This window comes from Xyrauchen texanus, chromosome 3 (assembly GCF_025860055.1).
Source record: "Xyrauchen texanus isolate HMW12.3.18 chromosome 3, RBS_HiC_50CHRs, whole genome shotgun sequence".
NCBI classification, from domain to species: Eukaryota; Metazoa; Chordata; class Actinopteri; order Cypriniformes; family Catostomidae; genus Xyrauchen; species Xyrauchen texanus.
Window position 1 is genome coordinate 29925547 of NC_068278.1, and position 16541 is coordinate 29942087.

The 16541-nt window shown below is 41.9% G+C and overlaps 1 protein-coding gene across 1 annotated transcript; it reads right to left on the reverse strand.

Annotated features, from left to right (window-relative positions):
- LOC127631174 (ceramide-1-phosphate transfer protein-like) lies at positions 1-4878 on the reverse strand. The gene is made up of 4 exons (XM_052109201.1): positions 4407-4878; positions 2794-2852; positions 2434-2606; positions 1-1758 (listed from the first exon to the last, which is right to left on the reverse strand). The coding sequence occupies exons 1-4, from the start codon at positions 4474-4476 to the stop codon at positions 1110-1112; spliced, it is 951 nt and encodes a 316-aa protein (XP_051965161.1). The 5' UTR covers positions 4477-4878; the 3' UTR covers positions 1-1109.
- Positions 4879-16541: the final 11663 nt, after the last annotated feature.

Consider the following 16541-nt stretch of genomic DNA (forward strand, 5'->3'; position numbering starts at 1 on the left):
ATATAAAAACAAGTTTTTGTGTGTGAGACTTTAATTTCTCCTGAACAGTAATGAGGTATCAGTTGCACAGTTATAAAAGTTATACAAATATTTTTCCTGTTGAAACATTTTCAACATTTTTGCTATTTTATAACATAGTCTGCCATAGTACAATGTATTAAGCACCTCAGTTTTGCTGTGCCTGCATTGCTGTATCTTTCACAATCGACAAGTGCTATCATGATGTCTGTGCTAATATAATCACAAGAATCAATTCATTGCTTTCTGTATGGGACTTTGGTAAGGTCTGATGTCTACTGTATGTTTAAAGATACATGCATGATATCTGTAATAATATGTTTTGAAAAGTAATTTTAGTTACAGTCTTAGTAGGTGAAAGTATATAAATAAATTGAATCTTTTCCATCTTTTGACAAATAAAGATGTGGGGGCAATACCTGCAGGAAACCAGCTGACACACAGTGAGCACAGCATGTTTACCAGGTGGAATTGTCCGTTTTCTCTATTGTTTCTGTACACAGAAATAGGTTATGTCTTTATTTATATTGTTATATGTGCTTCAGTGTAGAAATACATGAGATGTAATTCAATTTTACTATATGTAAACCAATCCATACCTTATTATGAACCATTTATAAAAAAGGACATTCTTAGCCCACCCTTTTAAGAAGTTCAAGTGTTGATCATAGTGCATTTCATTAACATATTTCTGCATCAGCTCAAAGTATATTGTGTGTTCAGTTTTTTTAGCAGCTAAATGTTTGCTAGTGAAGTCTGTTCGATTGTTTTCTCAATTGGCTACTTCTTTTACTTACAGAAAACAAACAATTCTCTGGTCACTAATAATTCTTCAAGAAAATTGACCTTTCTTTGAGTATATCAGTAAGACCTAAAGCAAATAAGCCTTCTGGGTCTCCCTTTATCCTCATAAGGGTTTAAAAGTCCCAGTCATGTGTTTCACAGCTCTTCAGCTCTCTCTAAATTTCCAATCCTACTGGTTTCATGTTCATATACCCAAGCCAACAGGTTGGTGTTTGTGTACCACACTCATCAATGGCAAGCGTGGTCCTGACAGTTCTTCTCATTATCTTTCATCTCTCTTTTTGTGTTCAGGGTAGATCCAGCATTTTGTGTTCGTTAAGAGCTACCTCAGTTCTCTCGTATACTTCTCCTATTGCTCTCACCACTCTGTCCAGCACCACAGCTGCTTCTTCCTGTGTTTCCACACATACCAATTGGTAGAAATAAGGTCTTTCAGGCATGGCCAGAAAGGCCAGTTCTGCTGCTCTCCTTACCCACCATGTGTGATGTTTGGCCAGTGTATGCTGGTAGGTCTCTTTGCAGAGGTCAGAAGGTCTTCTTAGATGCCCTCCTTCAGGTGCATCCTTCCCCAGTTCCTGTAGAAAGCTTTGGAGCCAGAGCAGAGCACGATGCAAACGCAGCAGAGTCCTGCAGCCTGAGATTGTGTACTTTTGGAAGTCTACCAAACCATTCTTCAACTCCCACTTAATCATTGACCGAATAGAAATGTAACCAGATGTGCCATCTGAGAGTTTGTGATTCATTTTAGAGGAGTTTGAAAATCTTTTATGAGGTATAATAATGCCCCTGTCTCTTCCCACAGTCACTCTTTTTTTGTCTTTCATTCTCTTCTCTGCTTCTTTCTCATGTTTTTGGGTTAGATCACGGATGACAGTTATCTTTGATTCAATTTCTTGAGAAATTATACCCACCATTGGCCCCAAGGCTTCCATAAACCTTAAAGGTAGAAGAGGAGAGGTTTTTTTAACTAGTTATTTAGATTTCTTGATTTTATACTTATGATGATATCTATGTATGATGCATATCATCATAAGTATGTATCATGATATGCATGTATGGTATGGATGATATGGATGAGCATTTGTGGAAAAATTCTCATCCCTAATTTATATAAAAGATCAACTGAAATTCAAAAATTGCAGTCAGGCACTAACAATGGAAGTGAATGGGGCCAAAACTTTAACATTAAAATACACAATTCTTTAAAAGTATAGCCACAAGACGTAAACATTATATGCGTTAACATGATTTTACCTTGATGAAAATTGCTCACTAACATTTTCTGTATAGAGTTACATCCAATTTTCCAACACCAGTAAATGCTGTAATCTGGTAAACTCTGTTAAACCCCTGAATTTATCATATTAACAAGTATAATGTTTATGTCATATGGATTTATTTTTGAAACAGTGTGTATTTTAACGTAATTTTTATGGATGTGTCCCTTTCACATCCATTATAAAAGCCTTACTTTAATTTCAAATTTGTTTTAATTAAACAAAGTTAATCGAAACCATTTTTTGTGGTAATCAAAATTATGCCATAAATGCTGTCGATTGAGATTGACTTGTATTGAACCAGGAACATTCCTTTAATTTTATGTTAACATACTTGATGAGCTCATCCCAGCTTGCCAGATACGGCTTTAGCAGGACATCATTGGTGGAGACTGGTGCAGACTTCATGTAAGCCAGCAAATTAGCAACTTGAAACCTCTGACCAGGACACACCTTCAGTGCAGCTTCACCTTCCTCTGAACTGTTAACTCTGTTCAAAGAGACAGCCTAAGAAAAATAGAGATATGGAAAGTGTGGGTTAAGCAAGGACATATTACTGAGAGTGATTTCATAAATGAGTGATAATAAATGGGCAAAGTTCTTGATAGCACACATAGACCTATAGACTTATAATGGCCTATTAACAGCCTCACTTAGATGATAGTTTGTTCTCTCTGTATTTGTCCACTCTTACCTTGTTTTTCGGAATATAACTTTTCAGACAAGTACCCAGATGGTGGTCCAGGCGCCCATCTACAATGAAAGGCAGATTATGAGAAACAAAAAAAGATTGTAACGGGGAGAAAAATGTAATATAAACAGATAGGAATATTGGAAAAAGATGCAGATTGGCGAAACACGATGACATTAAATCATCATGCATAACGTAATGATCAGCATGAGATAAAGTTATCTAATGTAAGTATTTATTTTGAAATGAATACATTTTTACTGAGTCTCTGAGATTGAGACTGTAGTAGGGAAGTTCTAGAATGTTCAAATCACACAGTTAAACCTTCAAAGTGTATGGAGAACATGAGCTAGGTACTTTTTTAATTGTTTTAGAAAATGCACAATAGAACTATAGTGGCTTTTCCCATTTTTATTTTCCAAATACACTGTAAAAAGTAGAACCCTGCAATTGTTACCTTATTTCTACCTGATCTAACCCTTACATGTAGCTTTGTTAGTGTAACCTAATGTAAACAGGTTGATTTCATGATGTTAAATAATATTTTGGCTTGAATAAAAAAAAGTTCATTTAGAGGTTACAACATGAAGCACATTTTACACTAACACTTTTTTCAGTGTAGATAATAATTCTGATTTATCTAAAATATGAATGAATATAACACTCATTCATACCTTAAACTCTGTCATGAACTTCATGAATGTTTGTGGTCATGTTTAAATTCGAGAAGTTAAGCTCGGTCAATTTTGCTAAACTACAAAATTGGCAAAACTACAAAACAAAAAGTATAACACAAAATCAACAAAGTCTACAGATATGTATAAACAAATTTCATATACAAAACAAATACAATTGTTTTAAATGTTGTTTAAATGAAGTTTACACGTTTTTGATCCAAATAACTCCTACGATATCAATTTCAAAATTACATTACGGCATCCACAAAGCAAGATGATGTAGCTTTGGAATGTGCCAGATGAACTGGAATAATCAGTAATGTTTTCTTCATTCAAAAGTTTTACTCGTAAAGAAATGAATAGTAATTTTGAAATACATTTTTAAAATCGAGTAAAACCATGCATCGGTAACAACTAAAACTGTTTTATTCTACATGAAGAAGGTCCCCTAATGGGGGTTCCCAATTTAGGATCACATGACTGGCAGAATACTACTTGCTTAATCTGAAAAGCTGCCCTATTATTGGCCACTTTCACTCATGGATTAAAATAATCATGGCTGACTGCGAAAAGTGAATGCAAATGAAAACTGTTGTGTTTGAATGATGTTGCTTCCATGCCACAGATCAAAAAGAGCATATAACATAACTAAGTGCAACTATAAACATATTCACACAATCAGATATACAACAGCAAGGCTGCACTGTAAAAACATGCTTCATGTGGTAAGATCTAAATAAACTGGTATTATTCTATTCAAATGTGTTATTTAATATGAAAAAAATCTACTTGACAAATTAGGTTTTACCAACTTATGTAATTTTTATGGGATATAAAAAGTGGAAATATTCCCTTGAGGTAACAATTACAGGTAACCACTTATTTTCAGTGTACTAAAGAAACATAATAGAAAACAAGCAGAAAAATGGGAAAACTTACATAGCCACATGGAGCCAAGCAAAAGGAGGATGAGGACAATGGCTGAACAAGCCTTGCATTTGACTCCCATAATGATCCACTGTCCTCCCTCTCGCTACGTCTTCTCAGGTGTCCCCTCTTTTTTTCTCAGTCTTTGTGCTCTCACTCTCTCTCATCAGAAGTCATTATCTCTGGGCTCCAACCGTAGTAATCAGTAGGCTTTCTCTCTTGCACAGTTTGTTTGTCAAAGTTTTGATAGAGTTTCGATCTTTAACTCTGGCCAGAAATTGGCAGGCAAAACCACTCGCTCACTCACTACTTTCAATCTCCACATATAACTTGCTGCAACTTGTTTTGGGATACTATCCTCCTGCCTTCGTTAAATTTAATCCCCCTCACCTACTTTTATGCTATGTTGTTTTCTCTACTCATTTAATTTCCCTCTTTCTTTCTTCAACTTTCCTGTGCTCTCTGCATTGTCAGTCTCCAGTGATGTTGCTCAATCTGAAAGTCCATAGATTAGTCAAGCAAAACAAATCACTCCTTATTAGGCAAGCACTAAGTAACCTGTAGTGACCTTTACACAGACATGAACACGTGTACTTTAACAACCACGTGACACAAATACATTTTTAAGCCCCAAAAGGAGGTCCAACTCTTATTTGCCCAATATGAATCAACATATGCATTTCCCAGAGAAAAAGAAAGAGTGTGAGTGAGAGAGACATCTTTCAAAGGAAAATGACTGTTTGAAACATTCAAATGTCCCATTCAAATGTTAAATTCAAATGTGTCATATTCAAATTTTTATTTAAATATTCAGACAAGGCAACTAAACAATGAAGTTGTTGTCCTCCACCACCCGCCCCCTATAGCCATTAAGATTAATATATTTGTATAATTTTAGTGAATTGAGTGAATCGATCAAGTCAACATTGGACACGAGAAGTATGACCTGAAATGTCAGTGAACACATAAAAAAGCTGCGATGCCCTAAAAAAAACACCACTTGTCTGATGGAAAACAGAATTTTAATGCCCCAGTTCGGCAGAGTAAATATGTCTCAAAGCATTAACAGGCAGTCTACATATCACTATATTGAAACCCAACTGCTGATTTATAGATTTAATTTAAATCACATAAAACAGTCTCGGATAAAGGCTATCATTATTACACAAGCACTGGTTATCGACATTAACACCATTACTCACCTCATTAATATTTTTTTTTTATCTCTAAAGATAACATATTAATTGAAAGAACTCTTTGTGTTAAAAAAATAACCTTTTTCTCAGTGTAAAAAAAACTCTATTAAAGCAGAATTCTTATTTTTTCTTGGAAGTAGGTCAGTAAAATGCAGCATGAGGTTTTTTTTTTATTTATAGTGAAATCAAAGCATCTAACCTTTGCTGAAAGTTAAATCTCTCTTATCAACATTCCCAAACAGTTTTTCTAATTGTGGTGGGCTTGTATTGTGGTTGTAAAGCATGTAAGGCAAGCAGTCTATATTGAAGCAAAACACCAAGGCCACAAAAAGTAAACATGGATTTCTATTATGAACCATGCCCTGGGTAACCTCGAGAATGTTTACTTTTACTTCTTTTGAAATCAACATTGTCTTCCATTTGTTGTACAAACATACAGTCCTACCCTAAACTCATCATCCAATTGGGCTGGATGGGATACTCAAACAATCAGAGGAATGATTAGATAGTGCCACAGTGTTACAGTTTAAGTGAACTCAAACAACAAAACTTAAGTTGACAATGCATACTGTAGCTCCCCCAGTAATTTCAGGAGCACAAGGATTCTCTAATGACTGGCAATTTATTGAAAGGATCACCATAAAAATCACCATCCAACTCAAGATGCCGTGAGAACTAAAATATAGACAAGCCGACCCCTATTTCCCATAATCAAACACGGCGGACGCAAACACCGGAGGCGGCAACTTTTACAAATGTAATTAACTATTTTATTAATACGAATAAACCTGTAGCAAGAGTTAACTAAGTAAAATTACATACATATTGATGGATACATTTTTTAATTGGACACTTATTCCGCTTAAATGCAATTTTTGACTCGAAACTAGCAAGGGTAATTTTTACTGTCAAGATTTCACGCAGCAAATGATAATTTGTTGGATTGTTCACATATATTATTTATCAGATGTATGTACTGTATTTGCATATGCCTTAGAAAATATTGTACTGAAGATTTTCTATTGTTTTAGGCATGGATGAAAATGTAACGCATCTCATAATGAGCAGGATGGCCAATGGGCATCTCTTCTCTGGGCGCAGGAACGCAGCCCAGCTTGGATGGGAGTGAGATTGTAGATTACTTTCCTCAGAAATTAGTAGAGTTCAGTTTCATTTGATATGTGTAAATAGTAATATTTGAATCATTATGTTACATGTACTACAGAACTGTTCTGAATGAGATGGGGTTGCTTGGTGTGGTAACCCCTGCCAAAAAGTGGGACAAATTTAAGAACCTACAAGGTAAATTCATCTTAATAATTTAACAGTTCTGCTTGTAAATGTACATAATTTGCAGCTTTTGCAAGATGTTTTTTTTAATGATGCATAAAAGTAGCTTTTTTAGTAATGTATTAATGTAGCTATTTGATACTACAGATATGTACATATATTTCACAAATTCAGATAATATCTAAATGTATCCTTTTAAAAAGTTGACAAGCCCTTGGTTCTTAATACCATGTGTCCTCCTCAGGGGCGGATCTACGGGGTGGCATAGGGTGGCAAATGCCACCCTAAAAGAATACCTTGCCACCCCTGCTGCCACCCCAGTTGGCAGCAAAGAATTAAAAGTTATGGCCAATTTGACTATATACGAGCGTGAATCTCCAATGTCCGACTGCACTGAATGCAGCACGAAATGACGCCAGAGCGGCAAGAGACTTAATGCCTTTCCGGTGATAAATGCCCTTACTTCAATCATACTTCTATCTCTTATTAAGTGAGATCACATTGTATGGTCACTTATTCCTAATATGAACTGTTTCACATGAAACCTCAAATGCAAGACATTGATTGCATGAGATTAAGTTTGTCTGTATGAGTTTGTAAATGGTAGCCTGTGCCCTTTTGTAGTGTGTACATACTATTTCTCATCAAATTGTGATAAACGTGATTAAATTAAGTATATATAAGTCTGCCATATGTTGCCACCCCTCAAAAATTCCTGCCCCCCTCTCGCCACCCCATAAATATTTTTCTAGATCCGCCCCTGGTCCTCCTTCAGGGTCAGTGACTGTGACCTTTTGTGATGTTTGTGCATGGCACTTCTCATTTGATCTCTCAACCACATTGGCTGATCCAGCTTTGCCAATCAGGACAATTGAAGAGCTCATACTCCACTATTACACAAGAGTCAAATAATAATAAGAGTTTTTCAAATAATTAATTGTTATTTTCTAATGGAGTGTACTTCAATATCTGTTATACAGTACTGAATAAAAAATGAAACACATTTTTGTTTTTGCTAATTTTAAAGAAAACTTAAAGATTCTACAAGGAGTATGTAAACTTTGTGCACAGCTATACGGTATTTTTATTCTGTGCTGTTCAAAAGTCTTAGGCACATTAGGTGCAACATAAAAAACAAGTTATTTTATCCTGCTTTGTGTTTTAATTGGAAATATACATTTTAGACTATAGTAGTATACTCACTATCATGCATTGATGTACAGAAATAATTCACCCAAAAATGATAATCTTTAGTAATTCTCTCATTTCCTCACCCTTATGTCATCTCAAACTCCCATGACTTTCTTCCACAGAATTCAAACAAAGATATTTTAATGGAAATATGACAACTGTTTCGTCACACAATGCAGGTGATCAAATCTTTTAGCTCCAAAAAGGACATAAAGGCAGCATTAAGGTAATACATATGACTGTCTTCTGAAGCGATCCAATTGGTTTTGTGTGAGAACAGACTAAACTGTAACTCCTTTTTTTGCTATCAATCTTGACATCAGTAGTCTCCTATCCAATCATGATTTCAAGCTAAATTACACTTCATAGTGCTTAATGCATACCAGAATGCTAGATGGTACTCACTTTTGTTGCCAGCGGTTTAGACATTAATGGCTGTGTGTTGAGTTATTTTGAGGGGACAGCAAATTTACACTGTAATACAAGCTGTACACTCACTACTTTACATTGTAGCAAAGTGTCATTTCTTCAGTGTTGTCACATGAAAAGATATAATCAAATATTTACAAAAATGTGAGGGGTGTACTCCCTTTCGTGAGATACTGTACATATAGACTAACGGTCAAAAGTTTTGAAACACTTACTCATTTTTTAATTATAATTTTTTTCTTTCACATTTTATAATAATAGTAAATCCATCAAAACTATGGAATAACATAAATGGAACAATGGGAATTATGTTGTGACTAAACAAAATCCAAAATAAATCAAATCTGTGTTATATTTTAGCATCTTCAATGTAGTCAGCCTTTGCCTAGAATTTGCAGAAATGTACTCTTGACATTTTCTTCTTGAGGTATCACTCTAGGATGCTTTTTAAACAGTATTGAAGGAGTTTTGATCAGTAGTGTATATATATATATATATATATATACACTCACCTAAAGGATTATTAGGAACACCTGTTCAATTTCTCATTAATGCAATTATCTAATCAACCAATCACATGGCAGTTGCTTCAATGCATTTAGGGGTGTGGTCCTGGTCAAGACAATCTCCTGAACTCCAAACTGAATGTCAGAATGGGAAAGAAAGGTGATTTAAGCAATTTTGAGCGTGGCATGGTTGTTGGTGCCAGACGGGCCGGTCTGAGTATTTCACAATCTGCTCAGTTACTGGGATTTTCACGCACAACCATTTCTAGAGTTTACAAAGAATGGTGTGAAAAGGGAAAAACATCCAGTATGCGGCAGTCCTGTGGGCTGAAAATGCCTTGTTGATGCTAGAGGTCAGAGGAGAATGGGCCGACTGATTCAAGCTGATAGAAGAGCAACTTTGCCTGAAATAACCACTCGTTACAACCGAGGTATGCAGCAAAGCATTTGTGAAGCTACAACACGCACAACCTTGAGGCGGATGGGCTACAACAGCAGAAGACCCCACCGGGTACCACTCATCTCCACTACAAATAGGAAAAAGAGGCTACAATTTGCAAGAGCTCACCAAAATTGGACCGTTGAAGACTGGAAAAATGTTGCCTGGTATGATGAGTCTCGATTTCTGTTGAGACATTCAGATGGTAGAGTCAGAATTTGCTGTAAACAGAATAAGAACATGGATCCATCATGCCTTGTTACCACTGTGCACGCCGCTTCCACCCTGCATGCCATGGCTCTCCTGCAGGTCCACCAAGCCAAGGCACTATGCAACATGCACAGGGATGGCCCTGATCCCGACACGCTGCAGGAACTGCGCTCAGCGACCGACCTCGCCCTGAGAGCGACGAAGGTCACAGCGCAAGCGCTCGTGCAGGCGATGGCCACGCTAGTGGTCCAGGAACGTCAACTGTGGCTGAACATGGTCGAGATGCGTGAAGCCAACAAGACTAGCTTCCTCAACGCCCCTGTCTCCCAGTTCGGCCTCTTCGGCAACACCATCGAGGACTTTGCCCAGCAGTTCTCCATGGTAAAGACGCAGACGGAGGCCATCTCTCACATCATGCTTCGCCGCAAGCCTGCCGCCACGCCCCATGCCCCATCTGCTCGCCGAGGGCTCCCTCCCGCGGCCAGAAGACAAGCTCTTGCTCCGCCTCAACCCGGGCCCAGCTCTCAGCCCCAGCGTCGAGCAAACCGCGGGAAGCGCACGCCCCCTGTCTCACGGACCCCCTCGAGGACCCGGAAGGCTCCCAGGCGATCCTGAGACAACGCACCCAGAGCCCAAGACGTTAGCTCCGGAGGTGGTAAGACCGCTCCGTCCGCCGGGAGGAGAATCCTTTGTTTTTTCATTACCAAATTCTCAATAAAAGAGCTATTTCCTTTGTCTCTGGGTCACATGGCCAGCAAATGCCGTTCTCACGGCACTCTGCTTTCAGGCCTCAACAGTCCCGGCTCCATGGACGCGGTGTCCCCGCCTTCAGCCTCACGACTGTTCCCCGGCCAGCCGGTTCAGACGAGTCCAGAGGATGCCAGCACATCATCTCCTCCTCAGTCACGAACCCGCCCCCTGCCGGGTGTGCGGAGCAAGGTTTATTCTCAGCACCAGAGCCTCGGGATGCCACGTTGCCTCCCGACGCCGCGTTACCTGTTCCGCACCACTGCGAAGCCCCGCCGGGTACGTCCAAAAAACTCGTCCCCTTGGTGCCCCTAGCACGGAGCTTAGAGGCGTGGCTTTCACTGCCCAACCCGTCACGCTGGCTGCACCGGACCATTCGACTCGGTTACGCAATTCTTTTTGCCAGGTCTCCGCCCCCCTTCGTGGGCGTACATTTTTCCGCAGTACACGGCCAACATGCCCATTCCCTGCACGAAGAAATCGCCTCCCTTCTATTAAAGGACGCGATAGAGCCTGTCCCTCCAACCGAAATGAAGAAGGGTTTCTACAGCCCTTACTTTGTTGTACCCAAGAAAGGCGGCGGCTTACGACCGATCTTGGACCTGCGAGTTTTCAATCGGACCTTGTCCAAACTCCCGTTCAAAATGCTCACCCAGAAACAAATTCTATCTGGCGTCCGGCATCTAGATTGGTTCGCAGCGGTAGACCTGAAGGACGCGTACTTCCACGTCTCAATTCACCCTCGACATCGACCCTTCCTATGGTTTGCGTTCGACGGCCAGGCGTATCAGTACAAAGTCCTCCCCTTCGGCCTGTCTCTGTGCCCTCGCGTCTTCACGAAAGTCGCAGAGGCAGCTCTTTCCCCGCTCCGAGAAGCCGGCATACACATACTCAATTACCTCGACGACTGGCTCATACTGGCCCACTCCTGAGAGTTACTATGCGCACACAGAGACCAGGTGCTCAGCCACCTCAGCCGTTTGGGGCTTCAGGTCAACTGGGAAACGAGCGAGCTCTCCCTGGTCCAGAGCATCTCTTTTCTCGGTCTGGAGTTAGACTCAGTCTCAATGACAGCACGTCTCTCCAACGAGCGTGCTCAGTCACTGCTGAAATGCCTCGCTTCTTTCAAGCCAGGCGCCATGGTCCCACTAAAATGTTTCCAACAGCTCCTGGGGCATATGGCGTCCTCCGCGGCGGCTGCGCCGCTGGGGTTGATGCATATGAGACCACTTCAGCCCTGGCTCCGGACTCGAGTCCCGAGACGAGCATGGCGCCGCGGCACGCACAACGTAAAAGTTACTTCTGCCTGCCGCCAAACATTCAAACCCTGGACAGACCTCTGCTTTCTAAGGGCAGGAGTACCCTTGCAGCAGGTGTCCCAACGCGTTCTGGTCACAACCGACGCCTCCAAATTGGGTTGGGGCGCCGTGTGCAAAGGGCACGCAGCCGCAGGCCGGTGGAACCGAGGCCCGCTGCGCTGGCACATCAACTACCTAGAGTTGCTGGCTGTTTTTCTGGCCCTGCAGAAGTTTCTCCCGTTAATTCGGAACAAACACGTCCTAGTCAGGACAGACAGCACCACGGTCGTAGCCTACATAAACCACCAAGGCGGAGTACGCTCCCTCCACATGTCACAGCTCGCCCGTCGTCTCCTCCTTTGGAGTCAGCAGCGACCCAAGTCACTGCGCGCCACTCACATCCCCGGCAACCTCAATGTGATAGCGGACGCGCTGTCAAGACAAAGCTTGCCTGGCGGAGAGTGGAGGCTCCACCCCCAGTCGGTCCAGCTGATTTGGTACCGGTTCGGCAAGGCTCAGGTAGACCTGTTTGCCTCCCAAGAAACCTCCCACTGCCTGCTCTGGTATGCCCGGACAGAGGCTCCCCTCGGGGCAGACGCGTTGGCACACAGCTGGCCTGCGGGGCTGCGCAAGTATGCATTTCCCCCAGTGAGCCTTCTTGCACAAGTGCTATGCAAGGTCAGGGAGGACGAGGTGCAAGTCATTCTGGTAGGCCCTTACTGGCCCACCCGGACTTGGTTTTCGGACCTCACGCTCCTCACAACAGCCCCTCCCTGGCGAATTCCCCTGAGGAAGGACCTTCTTTCTCAGGGACGGGGCACGCTCTGGCACCCGCACCCAGACCTCTTGAACCTCCACGTCTGGCCCTTGGACGGGATGCGGAATATCTAGCCGGCCTACCATCGACCGTCATAGATACAATCAATCAAGCTAGAGCCCCCTCTACCAGGCATCTTTACGCTTTAAAGTGGCGTCTGTTCGCGGACTGGTGTTCTTCCCGAGCCGAAGACCCGCAGAAGTGCGCAGTTAGGTCAGTGCTCGTGTTTCTTCAGGAGAGGCTGCCCAAGGTTCCTACCACACCCTTCAGGGATCAGGTGGTGAACCTGCAAGCGCTGCCCCGGGAGGAGGCAGATCCAGCCCTTTCACTGCTGTGTCCAGTACGTGCTTTACGGATTTATCTGGACCGCACACAGAGCACCAGATGCTCTGAGCAGCTCTTCGTCTGCTTTGGGGGACAGCAGAAAGAGAACGCTGTCTCCAAGCAGAGACTCGCCCACTGGGTTGTCGACGCCATTTCCCTGGCTTATCACACCCAGGCCGTGCCCCTCCCCTTGCGGGTCCGAGCCCACTCCACCAGGAGTGTTGCGTCCTCATGGGCACTGGCTAGGGGCACTGCCCTAGCAGACATTTGTAGGGAAGCGGGCTGGGCAACACCTAACACTTTTGCGAGATTCTACAATCTCCGAGTTGAGTCAGTATCGTCCCGTGTTTTCTCAGGTACCGAGCCCATAGAACTCGGTAGCACGCCCACGATCTGACCGGGTGAATCGCTTGCACCTAGCGCCTTTCCCCCTAACCAGGGGAAACAGTGTGCCTTCATTCCCAGGAGATCCCAGGTTTGGGACACTGGTTGATTCCTCCCTAGCCCTTGTGGGTCACAGTTCAGCAGAGGAACTCACCGACCCAAGCCACTGCGGGTACCGCAAGCTACCCTGTACTGGTATAGGTGCTCCACAGGTAAGGCCTCCTTCGGACTCCCCCTGTGTGTAACACCACGGTTCTGTCCCCTCTGGCGAGCGGACTCCCGTGTTTCCCTTAGGCATTCACGGCTGCCTCGGTTGCCGTGCTGTATGTTCCCCCCTCTATGAGGCTGGATCCACCACCGCACCAACTTTTCCAAATAGGCCCTAAGGCAGGCCTCTGATGGTTTTGCCACTTAAACTTGCCTCCCCTCTCGGGTAGGCGTGGCCTCCGCAGGGTCTTCTCCGCCCTAAATAAGGGCTAAGACCCCCTTCCCTCAATGCGTGTAAGGGCCCCGGCCTTAGTTGCTCTATGCAAGAAACATAGAGAGAAAAGAGGCCCGGCCAGGCTTGGCCCGTTCCCACGTTGGCAGCCAGCACCTTGTTCCCCCCTCCAGGGTAACGATAAGGAATCCTGATGGCTTAAATGGGGCATTGGGGAAGGGTACGTGCAGCCTGATACAGTTGGTCGTCCTGCACGTACGAATACCTGCTCGTTCCTGTATCAGCAGTTCACGTACACGGCTCAGTGCATGGCACTTTTATAAGTGGACCCCTAGTGTCGCTTCTCTGACACAACGTGGAGAGAGCAACAGAAGGGGAATGTCTAGGTTACGTATGTAACCTCCGTTCCCCGATGGAGGAGCGAGGCGTTGTGTCTCCCTGCCACGTCGCTGAGCCGAGCCACTGTTGTGGCGGACCATTTCGGCTCCTCAGAAAAATCCTGAATGAACTCCGTATTTGCGCCGCTTAAATACCTGTATGTCCGGGGGCGGGACATGCAAATACTGGTTGCCAACTCTCATTGGCCTTTTTTCATAGTTCAGAGGTGAATATCGGCACTCAAGAGAGACCCCTAGTGTCGCTTCTCTGACACAACGTCTCGTTCCCTCCATCGGGGAACAGAGGTTACATACGTAACCTAGACGTTTTCACATAATAAAAGGGTGGTGTAGACTCACTCCCTCAAGTCTTTGTGAAAGAAAACTTTCTGTGCTCCCACACATAATCCATTTTGATCGAATCAGTAGCTTTAATGCAAACTGGAGGTTAAGAGACAAAAAATGGGAAAGCACAGCGCTAAAAAGGGGCGGTGCAAAATAAGGTGACAAGAGCCATTTATTCATGACGTCAATTTGTAGGAGAACCTGAAAGGCTTATTCGCCATAGGTTCCCTCAGGACCTTTCTAGGTTTTTTTATTATTATTATTATTTATTTAAGAGTTAAAGGTCTGTTGTAAACATTACTTGAAGATACTGGGACATTTTGTTCTACAACATAAATTACACACAGACACAGCTATACTTCTGAAGCCGCCATGTTTTAAAAACATTTATGTTGCTAACGATTTGCTAGATAAGGACTACAAATACCACAAGCATGTTAGTGAGTGTGCCTGCCAAATCAAAAACCACAGTAGTTCTTATCTAACGACTTGTTACATATATTTTAAAAAAATCACACCAGCTTCAAAATTCACATTTGAGGGATGTCTGTGTGTAATGTTGTAGAACAAAATGTCCAAGTATCTTCATGTAAAGTTGACCACAGACCTTATTCTACTCATAAATCCAAAATCCAAAAGGAAAATGCAAAGGGAACTCATGGCTTGAAAGATCCTAATTATTTTCTGGGGTTTTGGACAGTCTAAAAAGCTCTGTTAGGTTTCACTTGACAATTTTTTGTTTAACACCTAAAATATTGGAAAAATAATTAAATAAGCATGAATAAATCTAAACTGCCTTTGATGTCAGTTACACATATAAAGCTACAACACAAGAAAAACATCAGAAAAATGACACATATCATCTTTAAATTCCTCCAAGACAATAGACATGGAATTCAAAGGAAGTAAAAGGAAGCAGACGGCTCCTATGCTTTGCTTTTGCATTCAGAGTGAGGAGGTTTATTTGGTGGACCAATACAATTTTCAACAACATTGACTTATGAAGTAAATTCTTTATTTTTCATTCTACATTCTTTTATTTTTAATTGTATGAGTGACAAAAGTAAACAGGTTAGATTTAATGTCCTCAATGTACAGACCTTATTGGTGTTGATTGAGCATGAGACCTGACTATAGCTCCAAGCTCCTCCTACTAAACTTGTTAAGAATAAAGGTGGAGTTCGGGTGGTGGAACTAAAACTCACTTTTGGTGCAACTGTGGCTATTTCTCCCAAAAACAAGAGCTAACACATGCCCTTATGTTCAACAACACTTCAAGCTTCAGCTAATCTGAAGCACAGACTAATTTCAGCAGCATAACTTTTGACCCTCTGTCGTTGAATTCACAGTGGTCTGGGCGGAGGAATGTGGAATGAATTGCAGGATCAAAATAAGCAACAAAAATGTATTGGCAACAGGGGCGTAGATCCCACCCCACCCCATAATCAAAACAAGCAAGTACAACCAGTGTTATTATTTATACCAGGGGTTGGCAACCTTTTTGACATAAAGTACCATTTTTTTTTTTCCTGGTCAATATTGTACTGGACCCCCCGAAGTTCCACTTGTGAAAATGTTTCTATTTTGCATTTTTCTACTTTGTTTATTTTTCATTACAAATGATATTATCAGCATAACGGTTTGAGTGAAAAATTTGTGCAAAACCCAATGATTATGATATTATCATGATCCTGCTTGTATATTTTACAAAGCATTTTGTGAAAGTGCTTTAATGAAAGAAAACCTGTCCTTTTGTACAAAATGAGTTAACACAGTTAATGTTACTAATTTGCTTATTTGATTACTGATCATGAAATTGTGTAGAATCTTAAATGTTTCTTATATTATGTCATTGTAATCATGCATTTACTAGCACACAAGCAACAGTGAGAGAGGAGCAGGCTATTTTATTTTACGCACCTGCATTCCAATCTACATCTTGATGTGATCATTCCGCATGATCATGCAGTGTGTTTTCATCAGCTGAATGGGAGACTAAACACTATTAAAGTGTGACGAGACTTGTGCTGCGTGTGCAAGCCATTAACATTTTTGCTGGATTCACTGTTCATTGGGAAGAGGTTGCCTGGTTGTCAGACAATAAAATACTTTTTATTCTGCATGAGCTGACAACTCAAATTTGACTGGTAAACCT